The sequence below is a fragment of the Pinus tabuliformis genome, chromosome Q (assembly GCF_031772625.1).
Source record: "Pinus tabuliformis cultivar Carrire ecotype Pingquan chromosome Q, CPIR1, whole genome shotgun sequence".
NCBI lineage: Eukaryota > Viridiplantae > Streptophyta > Pinopsida > Pinales > Pinaceae > Pinus > Pinus tabuliformis.
Window position 1 is genome coordinate 224744358 of NC_142296.1, and position 19091 is coordinate 224763448.

At 42.7% G+C, this 19091-nt stretch overlaps 1 protein-coding gene across 1 annotated transcript in view; it reads right to left on the reverse strand.

Annotated features, from left to right (window-relative positions):
• Positions 1-1807: 1807 nt before the first annotated feature.
• Positions 1808-19091, reverse strand: part of LOC149219006 (polyadenylate-binding protein, cytoplasmic and nuclear-like) — a 50484-nt gene continuing 33200 nt past the window's right edge. The window contains exons 5-6 of the mRNA XM_089384221.1: positions 2753-3049; positions 1808-2293 (exon numbers count right to left, since the gene is read on the reverse strand). Coding sequence (XP_089240347.1) covers positions 2237-2293; positions 2753-3049 — 354 coding nt within the window. The 3' untranslated portion in view covers positions 1808-2236. The remainder of the gene's footprint in view (positions 2294-2752; positions 3050-19091) is intronic.

Consider the following 19091-nt stretch of genomic DNA (forward strand, 5'->3'; position numbering starts at 1 on the left):
AATCAATGATGAGTTTCATGAGTGATCATGTTGATCAATGATTTGTAGTTTTGATGTCTAGTTTTGTTGTTACTACTACTACTAAGGTTGCAGAGGAGTCTAAGGAGTCCTTAGACTCTAAGCCAGATGATGTTTATGTAGCTCATGTTGATGATCCCATGTTGATGATCTCATGTCTACTAGATGATTGATGTTATATGGTTTAATCCATGTTTTTATGCTTTTTATAACTAATTCACCATTCTACATGTTTTTGTTGACATATATGCATCAAAATATATAAAAATATATATTATATTAAATTCGCTCCCTACCCAAAAGCTTCTAAAATTGTCGTTCCCCTCTCCCGCTCTCGCTTCCAAGAAGCCTTGGGTGTAACATAATTCCCTATAATTCAAACAGCTTGATGATCAAGTATAAACTTGTTTAAAAAAAATATTTAACATTAATTGGCCTCAATATGGTAGACATCACAACTAGTGCATTTTCTCGGTGAGAGACAACCTTGTAAAGGTGACTCACTAATCGTAAGTAGTTTCCTTTTGTAAAGCTGTCTCAGCTGATGGGCATTGTTCCATGAAAATTGCCTATGACTTGCACCTAGCCCCAACCACTTGTTAGCGTCTCCATAACAATTGAACCTCAGTGGGTGGTCTAACATGCCACCATCTTCACTGCTGAAACACAACCCCATTGGTCAGATTTGTCTCTATGGAGGTGCATGTTGATCACATATGTGATCGGTCAGCTTGAATATGAGAAACATGCCTTTTCGGATTTCCAGCTTTTTAGTGTGCTTCACTTGCAATTTTCTTGAAGGTCTGACGCTGTAGAGTGGATTCTTTCACAACTCCGCTGGGAGAGATTTAAGGCTGGGAAAAGGAACATTCAAAAATCAAAATCTTCCTAATATTCTCTTTATTTTGAAAGGGATTTCAAGTTGTGCTTACTAAAGGAGGTGTCATATCTGTCTAGCACAGAACTAAATTTTGATTTTGCAGGAATATTCCTGTCTAAAATCCTTTTTACATTGAAAGGACAGGTATGTTAACTGAAGAAGGTGCCATTTGCATCTACTATTGAACTGACTTTTGGTTTTGCAGGAATATTCTTGTCACTGTGCAAGGTTAGTAAGAGAAATTTGAACAGAATTTTAGGTGCCCTAGTCATAAATGGTGGAAGAAGGTTCTCAGAGAGATGATGATTACCGATTTTCAGTCATTACGATGCTCTTGTTATTTTATTTTTTCACATGTAACAGATTTGTTTATAGTTTAATTGGCAACAAATTTTATTAATACTAAACTTAAGATCACATGGTAGTTAATGCCTTAACTATCTACTTAATAAAGGCTTGTAGAGGAACCTATATTGCTTTCAGAAAGCAAAGCAATAAACTTCTAAACTACTCAAAACTGAAACATGCATCGCACCAGACGGTACTTGTTTTTCAAAACAATTTCTATAGGACATTAATCCAGGCTCCAAGCAAATTCAAACCAATTTTGATAAAGGAAGAAAATGATACAAGACTTATGTTTAGAAGACTTCATGTTTATGATTTAAATGTTCTACTTCTCATATGACAGTCCAATGGGATAAATTAACAGTGTCAACAGCCTCAGATGTTTATAGCAATGCTCTTCGTGAGATTAAATCAACTGATGACAACTTGGAAAAGAACGGTTTCTATTTAAAATGCAGTTTGTAAAAGACACAAACTGTATTGAGAATGCACGAACTTGCAAAAGCTCTAATGGATGTATTGAGAGAGCCATAGAAAATATTTTACCACTACACCCAGCTACTCATGTAACGATTTCAATGATAATGATAAAAATTCCAGGGAAAATGGAATACATAGGAGGATTTTCACCAGACCGTATTTTAGACATGCTTGCTAAAGTCCTTTAGAAAAAACCTGTAAATGCTCTAATGGGTTAATCCAAAGAGAAAAAGAAAATAATTTACCATTATGCCCACCATATTTTGCTCCTTTACTACCCTTGCAAACTATTTCAACAATATGATATAAATTCCAAGGGAAATGGAACGCAAAGGAGCCGTTTCACCAAACCATACTTTTGGTCATGCTGGATAAAATCCTTGAGAAAAAATTGCAGTCGCAAACCATAACTAGCAATTTGCCATCTTGTACAGGTCTGGCTTAAGTACAGCCCTTAAAAGATGAGATCCAGGACGGAACATCCTGGCTTCTGCAAATTTTCATCGATGATCATAATTGGCTCTTCAACTTTGCTTCTTTCACTACTAGTTTTCTTTCATAAAATTCCTACAAAATGAAAATAGGAGTCAATTCAATAAACAAGGTCTACATTTACATATGGTATTGATATCTGCACTGCATAAACCATTAAGAGAAAGCAGCACCAAAAGAAAAGCATCCCTACACTACATAGATGACAAAACACAATATATTCAACTGCAAGAAACAGAGAAAAACAGCAATCAACTAATGCTGATGGGAGGGAAAATGTGTATTACAATGGTCTATCATAGAAGTTAGAATACTCTGATACTTTTGAGTGGCATTGAGAACTACTTTTTCATTCTCCCTTCTCCCCTTGTGCAATTCTTTATTTGTTCCTATGATATCTGAGCATTGAACAATCTTAAATGTGACCTTGGGTCATGTTTATCAACAATAGAATTGGATTTCTTTTATTCTTTTGATAAATGCAAAGAATAAGTCCATCTATTAATGAGTCCAAACTAGGTGTATCAAAATTACCTTCTTATCCAATGCAGTAATTGCTGCCTCAACTTCTGCCTGTGAAGAGAAATTAACAAAACCATAGGCACGGGATCTTCCAGCTTTACGAGCATAAAGGACTCTTGCATCCAACACATTTCCATGTTGGCTGAATAATTCTGTGAGAGCTTTGTTCTTCACTTGAAACGAGAGATTACTTACATATACTGCATATGGACTTCCAACAAAAGTGGTATTGACTGTCTCAGTCCTGCTATCTTCCTCCATGGTTGAAGGTTTTGCAGTGTTCTCTTCAACATTACTTACCACCATATCCTGTGATGAATCAAACTAAATATATCAGTATGATACATTAGGTCAGCACAGCCTCTAAAAAAAACAACATGCACTCAACACAGTTAAAATTTCATCATCTTAAGAGCCATCTAGCTTTAGAATGGTTGCATCAGCTTCTTAGAAGTTTCTTGTAGAAAATGCAAAAAAATCTCTACTGCAATTTTCGGAAGGTCATCAAGCATTCAAATGACTGTACCCTTACAGTCAACGTTGGGCTAAATATGAGACAAGGAAACAATAACATATTTGGATGTCTCAAGTTGATTTTAATATGGAAAAAAGGCTAAAACGATTAATTGTGACATTGTGTCAGTGCCTTCACCAATCACAAATCTACTTCTGCACTCTACCGATAAATTGCATCAAGTTTATGCTCAGTGGAGTTATTGTTTACAGGGACTAGCCTGCCTGTTGTGACTGACACATCGCAACTAGCTTGGATACAATGCTTCAGTGTGACACAAGTCACATTCCTGACCAATCTTCTGACAGATTGAAGAGAAATGTGTGCCGGGGATCCTGATCCTAACCCTACCCTGGATCACTGATGAAGATGAATGCAAAGATCTTTAACAATGGTTCTCTTGACTTTACTATAATATTTGTTTTCTTTACTCGAGAAGGAACAAAGAGAGAACATAGAGAATCCTTTTAGCCAATAAAAGGATCCTTACAATTATAAATGCAGTACATTCATTAAAAAAATTTATACTATAGTAAACCACATATGCTGCCAAGCAACAGATTTCTGTATACAAAGATAATATTGTCAGAGGAGAGCAGTAAGGCTCGAACACATCTCCACTGATGAGCAGACAGCAGATATTTTGACGAAGCCATTGTCCAGATTAAAGTTTGGATACTTTACGGACAAGATGGGGCTTGTGGCGATTACCCCTCTCATTGAAATGGGGTGCTGATATAATAGCATCACGGACAATTATTCTCCCTGTGTCAAAGATGTTGACCAGAAGGGGAGAATAGTCCTAGAAGCCCAGGTTCACTCAGTTGAGTGTGTGACTTTCAGCATCAGGGTTAGTCTCTCCAGTTTGGATGAGAAGCTCATTTAACCCCAGGCCCAGTTGCTCCGATGGAGTGTAGCCTTTGGAGTTTTCACCAGGTTGGTGAACCAAGACTAGTCTAGGTTAGGAGTACTGACCAGTTGGGTCAGTGGTACCTGTTACCCACCACCAGTGGGTGACCCCTATAGGAGAAAGTTTCTCCTAGATTTGTCTTCAGTCGACAACGAGCAGCCCCTTCAGCCACTGAATAGCTTGATGTGCCACCATTCTCCGCCACCTAAGATAGCCATTGTGTGTCCTCGCTCATCTGTTATGATCATATGTTTGAAGGTGGGCCTTCCAACCCTGAAGGTATGACTTTTCATTATGTAATTGGGTGTTTATGCTTGCTTTTCTTGGGCACATTTGGACATGGATTAGTGGGGGGATTCGACAGAAAGAATGGGCTTGGATTGTACTCTTGTTCCCTTGTCCCAACCTGGGGGTTAATCTTGTATCCTAGTCCCATGGGATCTCCTCTATTGGCTACTAGCTTTAGGAGTGGCACTACATGGGAAACCCTAATTTTGGTTCAAGTGGTCCCGCCTTCCAACACCATATATTTCACTCCCCTCTGCTCATTACAATCCCTTTCACATTTTTCTCATCTGGGTCCACAAGGTGTTAGCCCCCCCTCCCCTTGTCCACACGTTGGGTCGGGCTTGGAACGATGCCTAGGAGGTCGATGCAGCTAAAAAGAAAGATAAAAGCATAATTTGGCCACTTACAACAGAAAATGTACCACAAAATGTAAAAGATGGTCAGGACAAAAGTTTAGCACGTGGGCAAAAGCCAAACATGAACTCTACCCCCTATTACTATGACCATCACCCTGGTTCCTAGGGCCCCTATGAGTGCCTCCTACATCATTAAGGAACCCATGATTGTCCCAACCCCTCGTGGGCGATGAACTGCCCAAACTTAAGGGGGTAATCACTGCTACATCATATACATCATTCTCTCATCCCCTGGAGCCCCGAGCAGTAAAAGAAAGAAAAAATCAATAAAAGGCAAAAGGCATATGAAGAAGGGAGGAAAAACAAAGGTCGGGGTAACTCATGTACCATGATTGATCCCTCCTACATCTATACACCTAATGTGTGGGCTTCCTTCATTATAGATACCCTTGTACCATGGCATGTGGCTCGGAACCTTCCCTCTTGCCCCTACATCGTTCTATCATCATTTACATGACAACTGCCATTTGATGGATGTACCATAGACCCGTCACTCCCTTAGAGGTTGAAACCACCTAATAGGGTCCTTTATTAACCTCTCTTGTCAAGCAAGACAACATTTGTACATTCTAAAGCCCATTTGGAAGGGTATGCCACTATGAAGTGTCTATTTTTGCCCTTGATTAGCAAGCTTATTTACTCAATTGCATTAATGATTGGTTGTACTAGAAGGTGAAGAGATGCATTGGATCTTATACAAGATTGCAGATGGGTATCCATCTTGGACTTGGCCTCCCTATACGGGATACAAGCCCTTCAAAGGGTCATAATGACACTTGTAGGTTGAGCGTTAAGAGCCATGGGCCTCCACCACAACAGAGCATTGATTGTTATACCATGGGCTTTTTCAGGACAACACATTGCTTATTCGCGCCCCAACCATACAAAGATGATGATACACTTAGACCATGTTGCCCAACCGGCCACACATTTGCACTCAACGCTTGGCAGTTGATCCAAGGCCCAGATGGGGTTTTGTCTCATCCAAAGAGACACATGAGGGCACGTATGATATTTTAGCCCTCATTGATGGAGCATCTGTAGAAATTTAATGTGTAGATTCAAAACTGCTCATGAAATTTACTAGATCACAAGACTTGAAGCTACTCTACTCATCTGCGGAAACCAAATCACAATCGAGAACCCAAATCATTAACATGCATCAAGATTGAACACACATACAAAAAGATTTATCTAGGGGAAAGCAACTACTCAAAACCCCTTACTATATGTATTGCATTAATCAAAAAATAGAGAAGAAATACAATGCTTGCTCAAGCCTGAGCAACCTCCGCAATAGTATAATCTATCTCACTTCCTTACAGACTAACTCAAGCCAATACTTAGCCAATTTCTCAGTCTATGTTGAAGTTTCTAAGTTTACTTAGTTTAGAAACCCTTCATGCACTTTTTCTGATTTATTCCTACCTACTTGTTATTTTTCTTTAACAAGTTATTTACAAAGTAAATACTGAAAATAAACACCAGTGCATGCTCAACATATTACAGATGAGCAACTAAAAGAAACAAGAACAAACACACCACATAACACCATTATTTTTGGACCAATGTCCCCGGAAAAACCCAATGCGGGAAAACTGGTGCAGCTATCTGAGGGTTTTCTTATTAAGCAATATCAAAGTACAACCTGGGTGCCGAAACTGGCCTAACCAACAGAGAATTTCCTTAGCAGCCATACCTCACAGTTTGAGAGAAATCCCCTGGCTGAAACCCCGAAAAATCCTTCCAGCAGCTCCTCAACACAAAACTGCTCTGCAACCCCAGCATTTGCCCAATCTGGACTGCGTCAGCCCTCTCTGTCTCACGCTAGCCTTGCGTCAGGCTTTCTTGGCCTGCATCAGCCCTAGGAGGCCCTGCGTCAGCTTTCTGGACCTCTGCATCAAACACGCTGGCCTCTCTGGTGCTCTGCGCAACACTTGGCTGCCTCTGTGTGGCCCTGCGTGAGCCTTTGCTGGCTCTACGTCACTCTCCTTGGCTACTACGCTGCTCTCCCGACACAATCTCTGCCTTCTTTGTTTCTCTGTACTCAATGCCTCTCAGCTGCTCTCCCAATCACTGATTCTATCTCTCTTAGCAAACCCCGCTCTAGAGAATAAAATGGCTGAGCACTCTGGTGTCTTCTCCAAGTGACCCTCAAGCCTCCTCTTATACTTTTCCTGTTGACATCTCAACGGTCGTGATTAAGTCCCTAATCAACGGCTAAGATTAGATTTGGCTTGATCCATGTCTTTTGGACCATTCTAACACAGATTCATATTAATACACATTAATATTTTATTTTCCCTAAGTTTAGACTTAGGGACTCCATTAAAAATATTAATTATTTTAATATCTCCTGATCTGTTTAGAATTTGCCCAAACCCTTTTTGAGTATTGGAGATCTCATGTGCCCCAACCTCTCCACCAAATTTCGTGGCTGGAGCACATCCGATGCTACCCCAAATAAACACTCCCTCTTAGTGAGGATTGTGCTTTAGCAATACTCTTCACTGAGTATTACTCTAATCATCCGGCATCAGTATCTGTGTTGATGCTAGGCCTTCCTACCCAACATCCTCTGCACTGTTGCATCCTGTATTGTTGCCCATGGTTCTGCCACTGCCACTGCTGCATCTGTACGACAGCTCCCTCTGCATCAGTGTTGTCGCTGGTCCTTCCTCCCAGCACTACATCTACACTGTACCTCCTCTCATCATGTTGCATCGTGTTGCCCACTACTGCATTGCAACTTAGTTACTGAGAAGTAAGTAACTGATCTCCCATCTGACCTCCTTGTTGGGCTAGAAATACCCACTGATGCTGAAGCTCCCTCTGCCGCTGACAAGTGCTCCCTCTCTCAAACCTCTGTGCCGCTGCAACAATTCCCTGCATCTCGCACCGTTGCACACCTCGTTGTGCCTTCTTGCACTAATGCAACACTCTTGTGCCTCTCACACTGCTATAGCCTGCTAGCTCTGCGTTGTCTTAGGACTCCTGCACTATAGCTCTCTTTGTCGCTCCATCCGCATCCGTCTCTACCCACCCATCCAGTCCTACTACTCCTCGTCGGGCTCCCGTAGCAAGGTCTAATCCAAGAGGTTGGGTACCTCGAGGATCCTGCCCCTCATCGCCTGTAGTCCGCCTGACTACGGCTCGATGTCTCCCCACTTCCGCTCAAGTGGTGCGTGTGCACTCATGGCACAGTCATCATCTGCCAAAATTTCCTTCTTTGCACGTGCTGGCACTGCCTTAGTCTCGGAAGACTCTCCCTTACTCTTCTTCCTTGGGCACTGGGTTGCATAATGACCCATCTCCCCATAGTGGAAGCACTTGATCTTGGAGAGATCTTTCTTCTTCTGCTTCTCCTGCTTTCCCTCAGATGCTAGGGCCACATCCTCCTCCTCCTGCTTGACCTTGATCCCTTTGCTGCTGCTACCTGTCTTCGACTGCCGTCTAATCTCTTCCTGGCGAAGAGCTGCCCACATCTCGTCCCAAGGTGGGAGAGTCCCTCTGCCCAGGATACTCTGGACAAACACTTCCCAATCTTCTGAGACAACATTCAGGGTTGTCCTCACCATAAGCTCCTGATCCAGTGTCGCTCCTATAGCAGTCAACTGGTCTCGAATCTCATTCAGTCCTCCGAGGAAGGTGTCAATCGATTGACCCTTCTTCATCTGATACGACCTCATCTGGTTCTCGAGCAGCATTCTTCTCTGCACAGAAGTATGCTGGTACAGGTTCTTGAGAGCCTCCCACATCTCAATTGTTGTTTCCTTCTCGGCTATATGTGGTAACACATGATCCTTGACCCCGTCAAGGATAATGCACTTGGCCCTCGCCATCGCCTCTTCGTACTTGTTGTTATCATTGGGGTTGACTGAGATAGCTATAACCTTCAAGGCAAAATTCTTGACACGTTCCTGTCAAGCACTAATAAGATTCTAGCCTTCCAGACTACGAAGTTCGATGCTCCGTCCAGTCTATCCTGATCTCTTACCCCGTGTAGTGCCATGACACTCCTCTACTTCCCCCCTGGAAGTTCTCTGTTCGACTCCTCTGAGTCTCTACTTCCCGTCTGGAAGTTCTCTTCTGGACTCCCTCTGAGTCCTAATTTCCCTCCTGGAAATCCTTCTGCCGCTTGTCGAGATGCCCCCTACTCTAATCATCTTGTGCAACTACACTACTGATCCAGGGTCCTCGACTAGAAACCCTCAGTAACAACTCCTCTGGCCCTGCACTGTCAGGTATTGTTCTGACTACAATACCTCACCAGCTCCACGCTACAATATTTCTACAGCCTTCTAGACTCCAGCATCTGCCTCTCTGTGAACTGCGTCAGCCCCTCTCTGCCTCACGTTGGCTCTGCGTCACCCCAGATGGGTCTGCGTCAGCCCTGGGATGCCATGCGTCAGCCCTCTGCGTCAACAACGTTGGCCTCTCTGAGGCTCTGCGTAGCTCCCGGCTTCTTCTACGTGGCTCTCGCTGGCTCTGCGTCACACTTCTTGGCTTCTGCGGTGCTAGAAACAGCTTCTGTCACCTCGGGACAATTGTTTTCTGCTGTTATTGCTCTGCTCAGCTGATGTCTTTTAGTCCTCCTGTGCTCTGCAATCACGCTCTAATACCATGTTGAAGTTTCTAAGTTTACTTAATTTAGAAACCCTTCATGCACCTTTTCTGATTTATTCCTACCTACTTGTTATTTTTCTTTAACAAGTTATTTACAAAGTAAATATTGAAAATAAACACTAGTGCATGCTCAACATATTACAGATCAACAACTAAAAGAAACAAGAACAAACACACCACATGACACCATTATTTTTGGACCAATGTCCCCGGAAAAACCCAATGCGGGAAAACTGGTGCAGGTATCTGAGGGTTTTCTTATAAGCAATATCAGAGTACAATCTGGGTGCCACAACTGGCCTACCCAACAGAGAATTTCCTTAGCAACTATAGCTCACAGTTTGAGAGAAATCTCCTAGCTGAAACCCCGAAAAATCCTTCTGGCAGCTCCTCAGCACAAAACTGCTCTGCAACCCCAGTGTCTGCCCAATCTAGACTGCGTCAGCCCCTCTCTGTCTCACGCTAGCCTTGCGTCAACCTTTCTTGGCCTGCGTCAACCCCAGGAGGCCCTGTGTCAACTTTCTGGGCCTCTGCGTCAGACACGCTGGCCTCTCTGGTGCTCTGCGCAACACTTGGCTACCTCTGCGTGAGCCCTTGCTAGCTCTGCGTCACTCTCCTTGGCTGCTGCGTTGCTCTCCCGGCACAATCTCTGTCTTCTCTGCTTCTCTGTACTCAATGCCCCTTAGTGGCTCTCCCGATCATTGACTCTATCTCTCTTAGCAAACCCCGCTCTAGAGAATAGAATGACTGATCACTCTGGTGTCTTCTCCAAGTGACCCTCAAGCCTCCTCTTATACTTTTCTTGTTGACATCTCAACGGCCAAGATTAAGTCCCTAATCAACAGCTAAGAATAGATCTGGCTTGATCCATGTCTTTTGGACCATTCTAACACAGATTCATATTAATACACATTAATATTTTATTTTCCCTAAGTTTAGACTTAGGGACTCCATTAAAAATATTAATTATTTTAATATCTCCTGATCTGTTTAGAATCTACCCAAACCCTTTCTGGGTATTGGAGATCTCACGTGCCCCAACCTCTCCATCAAATTTCGTGGTTGGAGCACATCTGAGGCTACCCCAAATCAACAGTCTGCCAAGCTCCTATTTCCTTGCGTTGTTTGATGAGGAATTAGGCCCCTATTAATTAGGGAAATTACTCATTGAGAATAGCGCAATTCCTGTAGGCCCTTCTTTGTCTACATGCACCACCTCTACAACTTGGAAAATTCTACAACTGATAATACATTGCCCTTGAACTCCAATCTCAACTGGGTAACTCGAATTCTCTGCATGTATGAGTTAATTTAAGTTGATTGATCAGTTTAACTGGATGATCACTTAGTGTGAAAAAAGTTACACACCCTTGACTGAACCTCCACTAGTTCTACTAACAGTGAGAACTAGTTACACTGACAATAACTCAAATTAACTGAAATAGATTGCTACAAATTAGCAATCAATCATGTAGAACTGAACTCAAGTGTCTCCAACTCGAATTTACTAAGTTAACTGAGTGACAAGAGCTATGTCACCTCAGTTAACTACCTCCAAGTATTTTGCTGAAATTGAAATTCGAATTTCTCCTAATTTAATCAAGGCAAAATTAAATTAGGATTTTCTTGTTGCATTTTCAACACTCCCTCTCAACAAGAAAGGGATTATCAGATACCCCAATCCTGCTTCTATGGAACTCGAATTTGCCTCTTGAAAAAGCCTTTGTCAAAATATATGCATCATGTTCATCTATCAAAATGTATTGTAACAACATAATCCGCCTCTGCACACAATCTCGTAGATGGTGATACCGGATGTCGATATGCTTGGATCGATCATGAAATATTGGATTCTCAGAGAGTTTGATACAACTCTGATTGTCACAGTAAATCACTATAGGATCCATCTTCTGACCAAATAACCCAACAAGAATCTTTCTCATCCAGATAGCCTCACATGTTGCTTGACTTGCAGCCATGTATTCTGCTTTCGCTGAGTTGAGTGCCACAGATCTCTGCTTCCTACTATACCAAGAAATTGTTGCTGACCCAACACTGAAAATTCCTCCTGAAGTGCTCTTCCTATCTAATGGACTCCTCGCCCAATTTGCATCTGTGAAGCCTTGCAACTTCACTCCCTCTGTCCGTTTGTACCAAAGACCAAACTAAGTAGTGCCTCTGAGGTATCTCAACACATGCTTTGTTGCCTTCCAATACAATTTGGTTGGCTTAACCATGGCTTGACTAAGCTGGTTAACTACATAACACATGTTCGGTCGTGTGTTCACCAAATACATAAGTGAACCCACAAGCTGCCTGTAAATGGTAGCCTCCACTTCCTCACCTGAAGTGGCATCCTCTTTCCTCCAATTACTTGCTAGAGTAGTGTCCATGGGTTTGCTACTCTCCATGTGAAACTTCTTCAGTATCTCGTTGGCATACTTGCCCTGAGGGACAAATAGTTCCCCATCTCCTTGCCATACTTCCAAACCGAGGAAATAATGCATGAATCTCATGTCCTTCATCTCAAACTCTCTTGCAAGGTCCTCCTTGCAAGATTTGATCAGCTGCTCATCACCAATAAGGATCAAGTCATCGACATATAAAACAATAATCAATAATTTACCTTCTACCACAATGTGATAAAGGTTTGCATCTGCTTCACTTTTGGTGAAGCCCAAACCGGTGAGATAGCTATCAATCCTGGTATACCAAGCACAGGTTGTTTGCTTGAGTCCATACAACGCTCGCTTGAGTTTGCACACATGCGACTCTTTGTCAAAGGTCTCAAACCCCTCTAACTGCTCAATATACACCTCCTCCTCAATAACTCCATTAAGGAATGTTGTCTTCACATCCATCTGGTGGATCTTCCACCCCATCTGCGCTGACAGTGCTAAAATTGACCTGATGGATGAGTACCTTGCTATTGGAGCAAATGTCTCCTCATAGTCAATTCCCTCCACCTGAGAGAACCCCTTGGCCACAAATCTGGCCTTGTGTTTCTCTATGCTCCCGTCTGCTGCATGCTTTACCTTGTAAATCCATCTCGAACCAACCATTAATTTGTCTATTGGTCTTGGGACCACTTCCCAAACACTATTTCTGACAATGGAATCATATTCCTCTACCATAGCATCAACCCATACTGGTTGTTGCACTGCTTCCTCGAATGAGGATGGTTCTGTCTCAACTAGCTCACTCATCAGAGCCATGTACCCAGTGTACCGATTTGGTGACCTCCTCTGTCTGCGTTGTGATGTGGGTGCTCCCACATTCTCTCTAGCATCCTGCAATAATCTATCAACTTCCCTGGTTTGCTTCCTTCCTTCTCTAGATGTCTCTGCTTGAGTGGATGTCTCCACTCTCTCCTCCTCTACTTGTGGTTGCTCCACAACTTCCTAAGGTTCTTCCTTTGGAGCCAAAAGCTCCTGATCATGCTGCAACTGAAGCTCCCTCTCAAGAGAACACCTCATTGCCTTCTCCTCATCAAACTTCACATCTCGTCTGACCATTGTCATCCTAAGGGATGGCAAGTACACCCGATAGTTGTGAGGTGTATCTGTGTACCCCACAAATATGCCCAACTCTATTGTCGACTCTAGCTTTTTCCTTGCTTCCTTGGAAACATGACAGTAAACTGATGATCCAAAGATCCTAAAGTGTGACACATCTAGTTTCTTCCCTGAAAAAGCTTCCTCTAGTGTACTCATGCCAAGAATCTTGTGAGGACTCCTGTTCTGCAAATAGACCACTGTGTTGCATGCTTCAGCCCACAAGTGTAGAGGTAGGCTTTGATCATGCAACATCGCCTGTGTTGCTCCCACAATACTTTTGTTCTTCCTCTCAGCCACCCCATTCTGTTGTGGGTTATGAGGTGTTGTCAACTCCCGTTGAATGCCTTCCTTTGACATGCACTCACCACTATTATCGCTCCTGAGAGCCTTCACTTTCCTTCCAGTCTCTTTCTCAACAAGTGCTTTAAACTCAACAAATTTGGAGAATGTCTGGTCTTTCTTCTGCATGAAGTAGATCCAACACTTCCGTGAGAAATCATCTACAAATATAACATAATACATGTTATTGGCAGTGGAAGCTGTCGAAAAAAGTCCACATATATCAGCGTGGGTCCTTTCAAGGATTGCATGCGCCCTGTTGTCCCGATCATTGAAGGTGGATTTTGTGTACTTCCCTAATGTACACCCTTTGCATGTATCCCACTGCTCTAGTGCTCCATTGGGGAGGCCTATAGAAATCTGTTGCATGATCTTCAAAGCGCCATGATGTAAATGGCCAAGTCTTCTATGCTATAATTCGCCGACATCTCGAGAAATCTGCTGCATGATCTTCAAAGTGCCATGATGCAAATGGCCAAGTCTTCTATGCCATAATTCGCTGACATCTCGACTCTGCACCTTCTCTGCTTTTGTGCTCAATGTTGCACAGTCTTCCACATCTAATTTGTAGAGGTTCTTCACTCGAACCTCAATCTGCTTCACTTGTCCTGTGGCGATGTGTCTCAAGAAAGCCTTCCTTTTGCTGAATATCACATCGTAGCCACGGTCTTCCAACACCGCGACAGAAACTAGATTCTTCTTCAAACCCAATACATACATCACATCCTTGAGCCTAAGAGGGGAGCCAGACTCCCTCTGAAAAGTAATTGTACCAATGTCGATCACGTTATACCTTCCATCATCTCCCATCTCAATGTGCATCTGGAGATCCTTCTCCTCCAAGTCACTGAAAAATTCTTTGTTGCCCGTCATGTGGAATGAGGCACCGCTGTTAAGATACCACACACTACCCATCATTGTTCTTGCCATGCATGCAATGAGGGTAAAATCAAGTTCGAATTGTGAAGCCAAGGCTTCACCTGCTACTCTTCTTGCCTGCTTTCTTGTGTGGACATTTCATGGCATAGTGTCCCAGTTCATGACAGTGAAAGCACTTGATTTTAGACAAGTCTTTCTTCTTGCCCCCTTGACCAGATTCTGCTTTGGATTGGGATTTCTTCCCTTTCCCTTTCTTTGCCTTTCCAGCCAAGGCACAGTTCTCCTCATCATCACACTTGGATGAAGTTTCATCTCTGGTGTTTCACCTTATTTCTTCTTGCACCAAATCGAACCACAATCATTCCCAATTTGGCAGCTTCTTCCTCCCATTTACTGGATCCCAGTAGCTATGCCAACTATTGGGAAGTCCTACAAGTGCTAGGCTTACCAAATCATCTTCTACAACCGTAACACCAACACTCCTAAGTTCATCACGACATTGTGTGAACCTGCTCAAGTATTGTGGTATTGTGTCGCCCTTCTGCATCGTGATATTCCGAAGCTTGTCCTTCAGTGCCAGCTTCCTATGGTCGCTACTGTTCTGGAAAAAATATGTCAAGGCTTGCCACATTGCATATGGAGTCTTTTTCCCATGGATATTCAAGACAATATGGGCTTGAACTCCCTCCAATATGATCTTCCTCGCCATTTCTACACAATTCTTCCATTCTGTTAGATCGTGACCATCAAATGTTGGAGGCTTCGGGATATCATTATCTACAAATTCCTTTAGCGCATTATCTTCCAACACTGCCTCCATCTTGTCCTTCCAAGCAACATAATTCGAGTTACCCTCAAGGGCATACTCAAGTCACAGTCCATAGAAAGTGTTAAGTTTAGGTATGTTCTATGCTAGAGCAATTTATTTAATTTCTTTTCCATATTAGCAATCACATTAGCATAAAGTAAACTGCAGATAGAACATGAATATAAATCGCAGAAGACAAGCCAAGGCAAGAGGACACAAGATATGGTGCGAGCCAGGGACAAACCCCACAACGTGTGGGGAAACCCTTTGATCAAATCTTTTTTTATCTTCAAAGTTCAGCACAGAGAGAGAGAGAGAGAGAGATAATACATTTACAACAAAAGTCAACACTTTGACTTATCTGGATCTGAGCATAGATCATTTCCTATAATGATGAGATCAGTTGAAGACATTCTGCTTCAACTGAATCTCCTAGGTGACGACTTCACCTATCCATTTTGTTCATCTGCTGCACCTTACCATGTAGCATCATCATGTTGCATCATGCATCTTCATGCTGCTCATGATCACTGTGCAGCCCATGATCTTGCCAAGCTTCATGTTGTCCAAGCCGCATCATACTGTTTTATTGCTGAGTTGTTGTACACAACTTTACTGCCCTCCATCATCATGCTGTACATATTTTGCTGCTATCATCATGATGACTGGTTAGGGTACCAAGCACTATTGAAACAGTCCTTCAAACAAACTAGGACACTACTCGGATATGCTGTTGATTTGGGCATATGTACAAGTCCTCAAAACTCCTACACAATCCTAGACTGTGGTGTTATGGCCTGCGGCCTAACACACAGTCTTTCTGTGGCTTCCAAGCAACATAACCCTTGCTTCTTGTCCTTCCAACAAGATCCCAACAGATCTATCCCTTAGCTCCTCTAACTTGGTTCTCCTACAAGAAGAGAACAACTTCATGCAGTCACAAAAGAATATACAAACAGTCCTGTCTCTATGACAGTGTTGTTACCAACAACAATTCGAACTTTCCTTTTAGCTGTGATAGTGTCTATTCTGGGAGTGCATATAAGGCCTCTCTTATCTGTGGTTAGGGCCTCCTTAGGCCAGCGAAGATGGACTGCATTAGGCTGCGTATGAGGGCCTGAGTATAAGTCTACAGGTCAGCGTATTAGGGCCTCCGCATGAAACTTCTGGACAGTGTATTTATCACTGCGTACATCACTGTAATGTTTGTTGCGTATGTTAAGGTATCACGTAATGAATATGATGGGCTGTATGACGGGGTTGTATATATATATCTGCATTCCATATATTGAAGCGGATATATATATCTGCGTCCCATAATATGACACTGTTACACTGATAACGTTTATCCCTTGACTGCGCGTAGGGGCTTCAGCGTATGGGTGCTCTCTGTGTTATATGACCAGCGTATAATATCTTCTTTGAATAGCGTATTAATATTTCTGTGATCAGCGTGCTAATTTCTCCATGACCAGCGTATAATATCTTCTTTGGACAGCGTATTAATATTTCTGTGATCAGCGTGCTAATTTCTCCATGTCCAGCATGTTAATATCGTATTAGGGCCTGTGTATAAAGGTTTCTAGCACAGCGTGTTAGAGTCTCGGATAGGGCCTTTCTTTTGACTGCGTATGAGGCCTCCTTCACTGCGGCTAGATATCTACGGCTGGGGCAACGTACAGCAGCTAGGGCATTACTTGAGTGACCAGCGTATCATTCATGATGTCTCTCTCCTTCACCAAAAACCCAGACGTGGAGAGGAGGAGACTACTCAAGAATGTGTTGTGCTAATGACTCCAAATCCTCTCTTATTTATACTAAAGGCGGATGATTGAATAGACATGACGTTTGGGCTTCTAGAGCCTACATAAGAGCTGGTCGGCTTGATAATAATTATATAAACAAAATAAATTCATATCTCCATAAATAATTATCGGAATTGGATGATCTTTGGATCAATCCTACACCTCTCGACGAGAGGGATCCAATAAATATATCAGCTGCCATAAATAAGCCGACCCACATGGAGTTTGGCCCTAGTTTCCAATTTAACACTCCCTCTCAACTAAGGAGAACTCCATCCGCTGATCCATATGTCCGACTGTACCATCTCGGCCATTAGTGCCCTGCACTGCTCTGCCTAGCTCTGCTGGCTCTGCTCTGCTCTGCTGGCTCTGCTCAGCTCTGCTGGCTCTGCTCAGCTCTACTAGCTCTGCTCTGCTGGCTCTGCTGTGCTCTGCTGGCTCTGCTCAGCTCTGCTCAACTCTGCTTTGCTGGCTCTGCTTGTTACACCAAAAAATGTCACCATGGCTATTTACAGTTAGTATGGCTCTATCAACAGTCATGCTATCCTCCTGGGCAAGTCTTATGCCTCTGCTCTCCATGTCAAACTCCAAAAAGAGAGAAAGTCTTTGTAAATGTATTTATCTCTGGGTACGCAGGTTCTCTCAACCTTACCTGCGGGTACGCACCCAATGTTCACAAAAGCTGCGTCCTTGGACGCTCTGTATGTAAAGGGGCAGGTGCGTCCCCCTGTAAAGGTCAAAATGCGCAAGTTTCATCTTTAAAAAGTTACTTGTGGTCATTTCTAGAGCATTCTAGAAGGTTGTTCGACGTGTATTGAGCGCCTCCAAATGGTTCATGTACCCCTACCAAAGAGGAACTTATCCCATCAATAAGGGAGTTATCCCATCCAAAGAGGGGATTATCCCATTGATGGTGGACCTGATTAACTTCCTCTTGAGCACTATAAATACAGGCATTGGGCCAGAAGGAGAGGAGGTTGGAAGCTAAACATTTCTAAGGGTAGATGCTGCAGGAATTAGGACTCCCATTTAGAAGCTTGTGAGGAGAGATTGCCATCTTTGCTTGTTCTATTTAGAAGTGGGTGAGCTTTGTCAAAGTAAAGGAGAACTCTTGATGGACCCTGGGAGGGACTTGCACAACACCAAGGCTCAGGTTGTATTTGTTCCTTTTGTTACCTATTAATGCAAATGAGTCCATTCTTCTCAATAACTTGTTATTTATGAGTTGTTTCATGTACTCCTTGGTCTATGTGTTAAATATGTTTTATTCTATGAGATTATCAAGTGCTATTTAATCGTTTGATTGTTAGTGGTTGCAGGTTTCAAAGTGAAGGAGGAGCTCATCCGTATCAGCGGAGCTGGACTGCTACAACAGCGTTGGATTACAGGTAGGATCTAAACACTTGATTTCTCATGTAGTAAATGCATGTTTAGAGAAGGATTGCTCTTGTTTGTCTTGTTTGTCACTAGAGAGTCTTAGGCTCCTAGGGAGGTTGGTTGTGTCCGCACAATCGACTCTTTCCGCCTGACAAATTGGCGACTCCACCGGGGATTCCATTGATGTGAAAGTCTTTTCCTTTGTATGCAACTTTGATCTGAGAAAAGTCATTTATTTTCTAGTTTTTGGCTCTGTGACTTTGTTTTTGGGTGGGTTAGCTTAGGGTTAGATTGAATTTAGTTTTTTTTGAATTTTCCAGTAGGACGCACCCTCTGAGTATTGCACAGTGCGTCCCTGTACGCACTGTCGCTGTGTGCACAGAGCGGGCCCGCACCTGTCTTAACGGGTTGCCTGCGTCCCCTGCTAAAATTTAAGAAAAATCCATTTTTTACATTTTTCCTCTTAGATTTTGCTTTTTCATAGTTTTTACTGCCCAGATCCATTAGTCTCCTGTCAAAGATCTTCACCTAAGCTTGTTTCATTGGCATTCCTGTTTTAAGCTTTCATCAATTGGGTGTTTTGAGTCTCTTTTTTGAGAAATTCTTAATTTGATTTCCTTTGGTCATTACTTGGAGGTTTTTCTCAGTCTTTTCACAATTTTGCATCTTTTTGCTTTTGTATTTGCAAAAAAAATTTCCCCCTCATTCGCCGGGGGGGGCTAAATTGTGTATGAGTGTTAATCGCCTTTGAGTGTTTTTATTTTTGATCTTTGGAACTCTCACCCAATTTTCTCAATTTGCACTTGATTGGTTCTTAGATCACATTAGAATC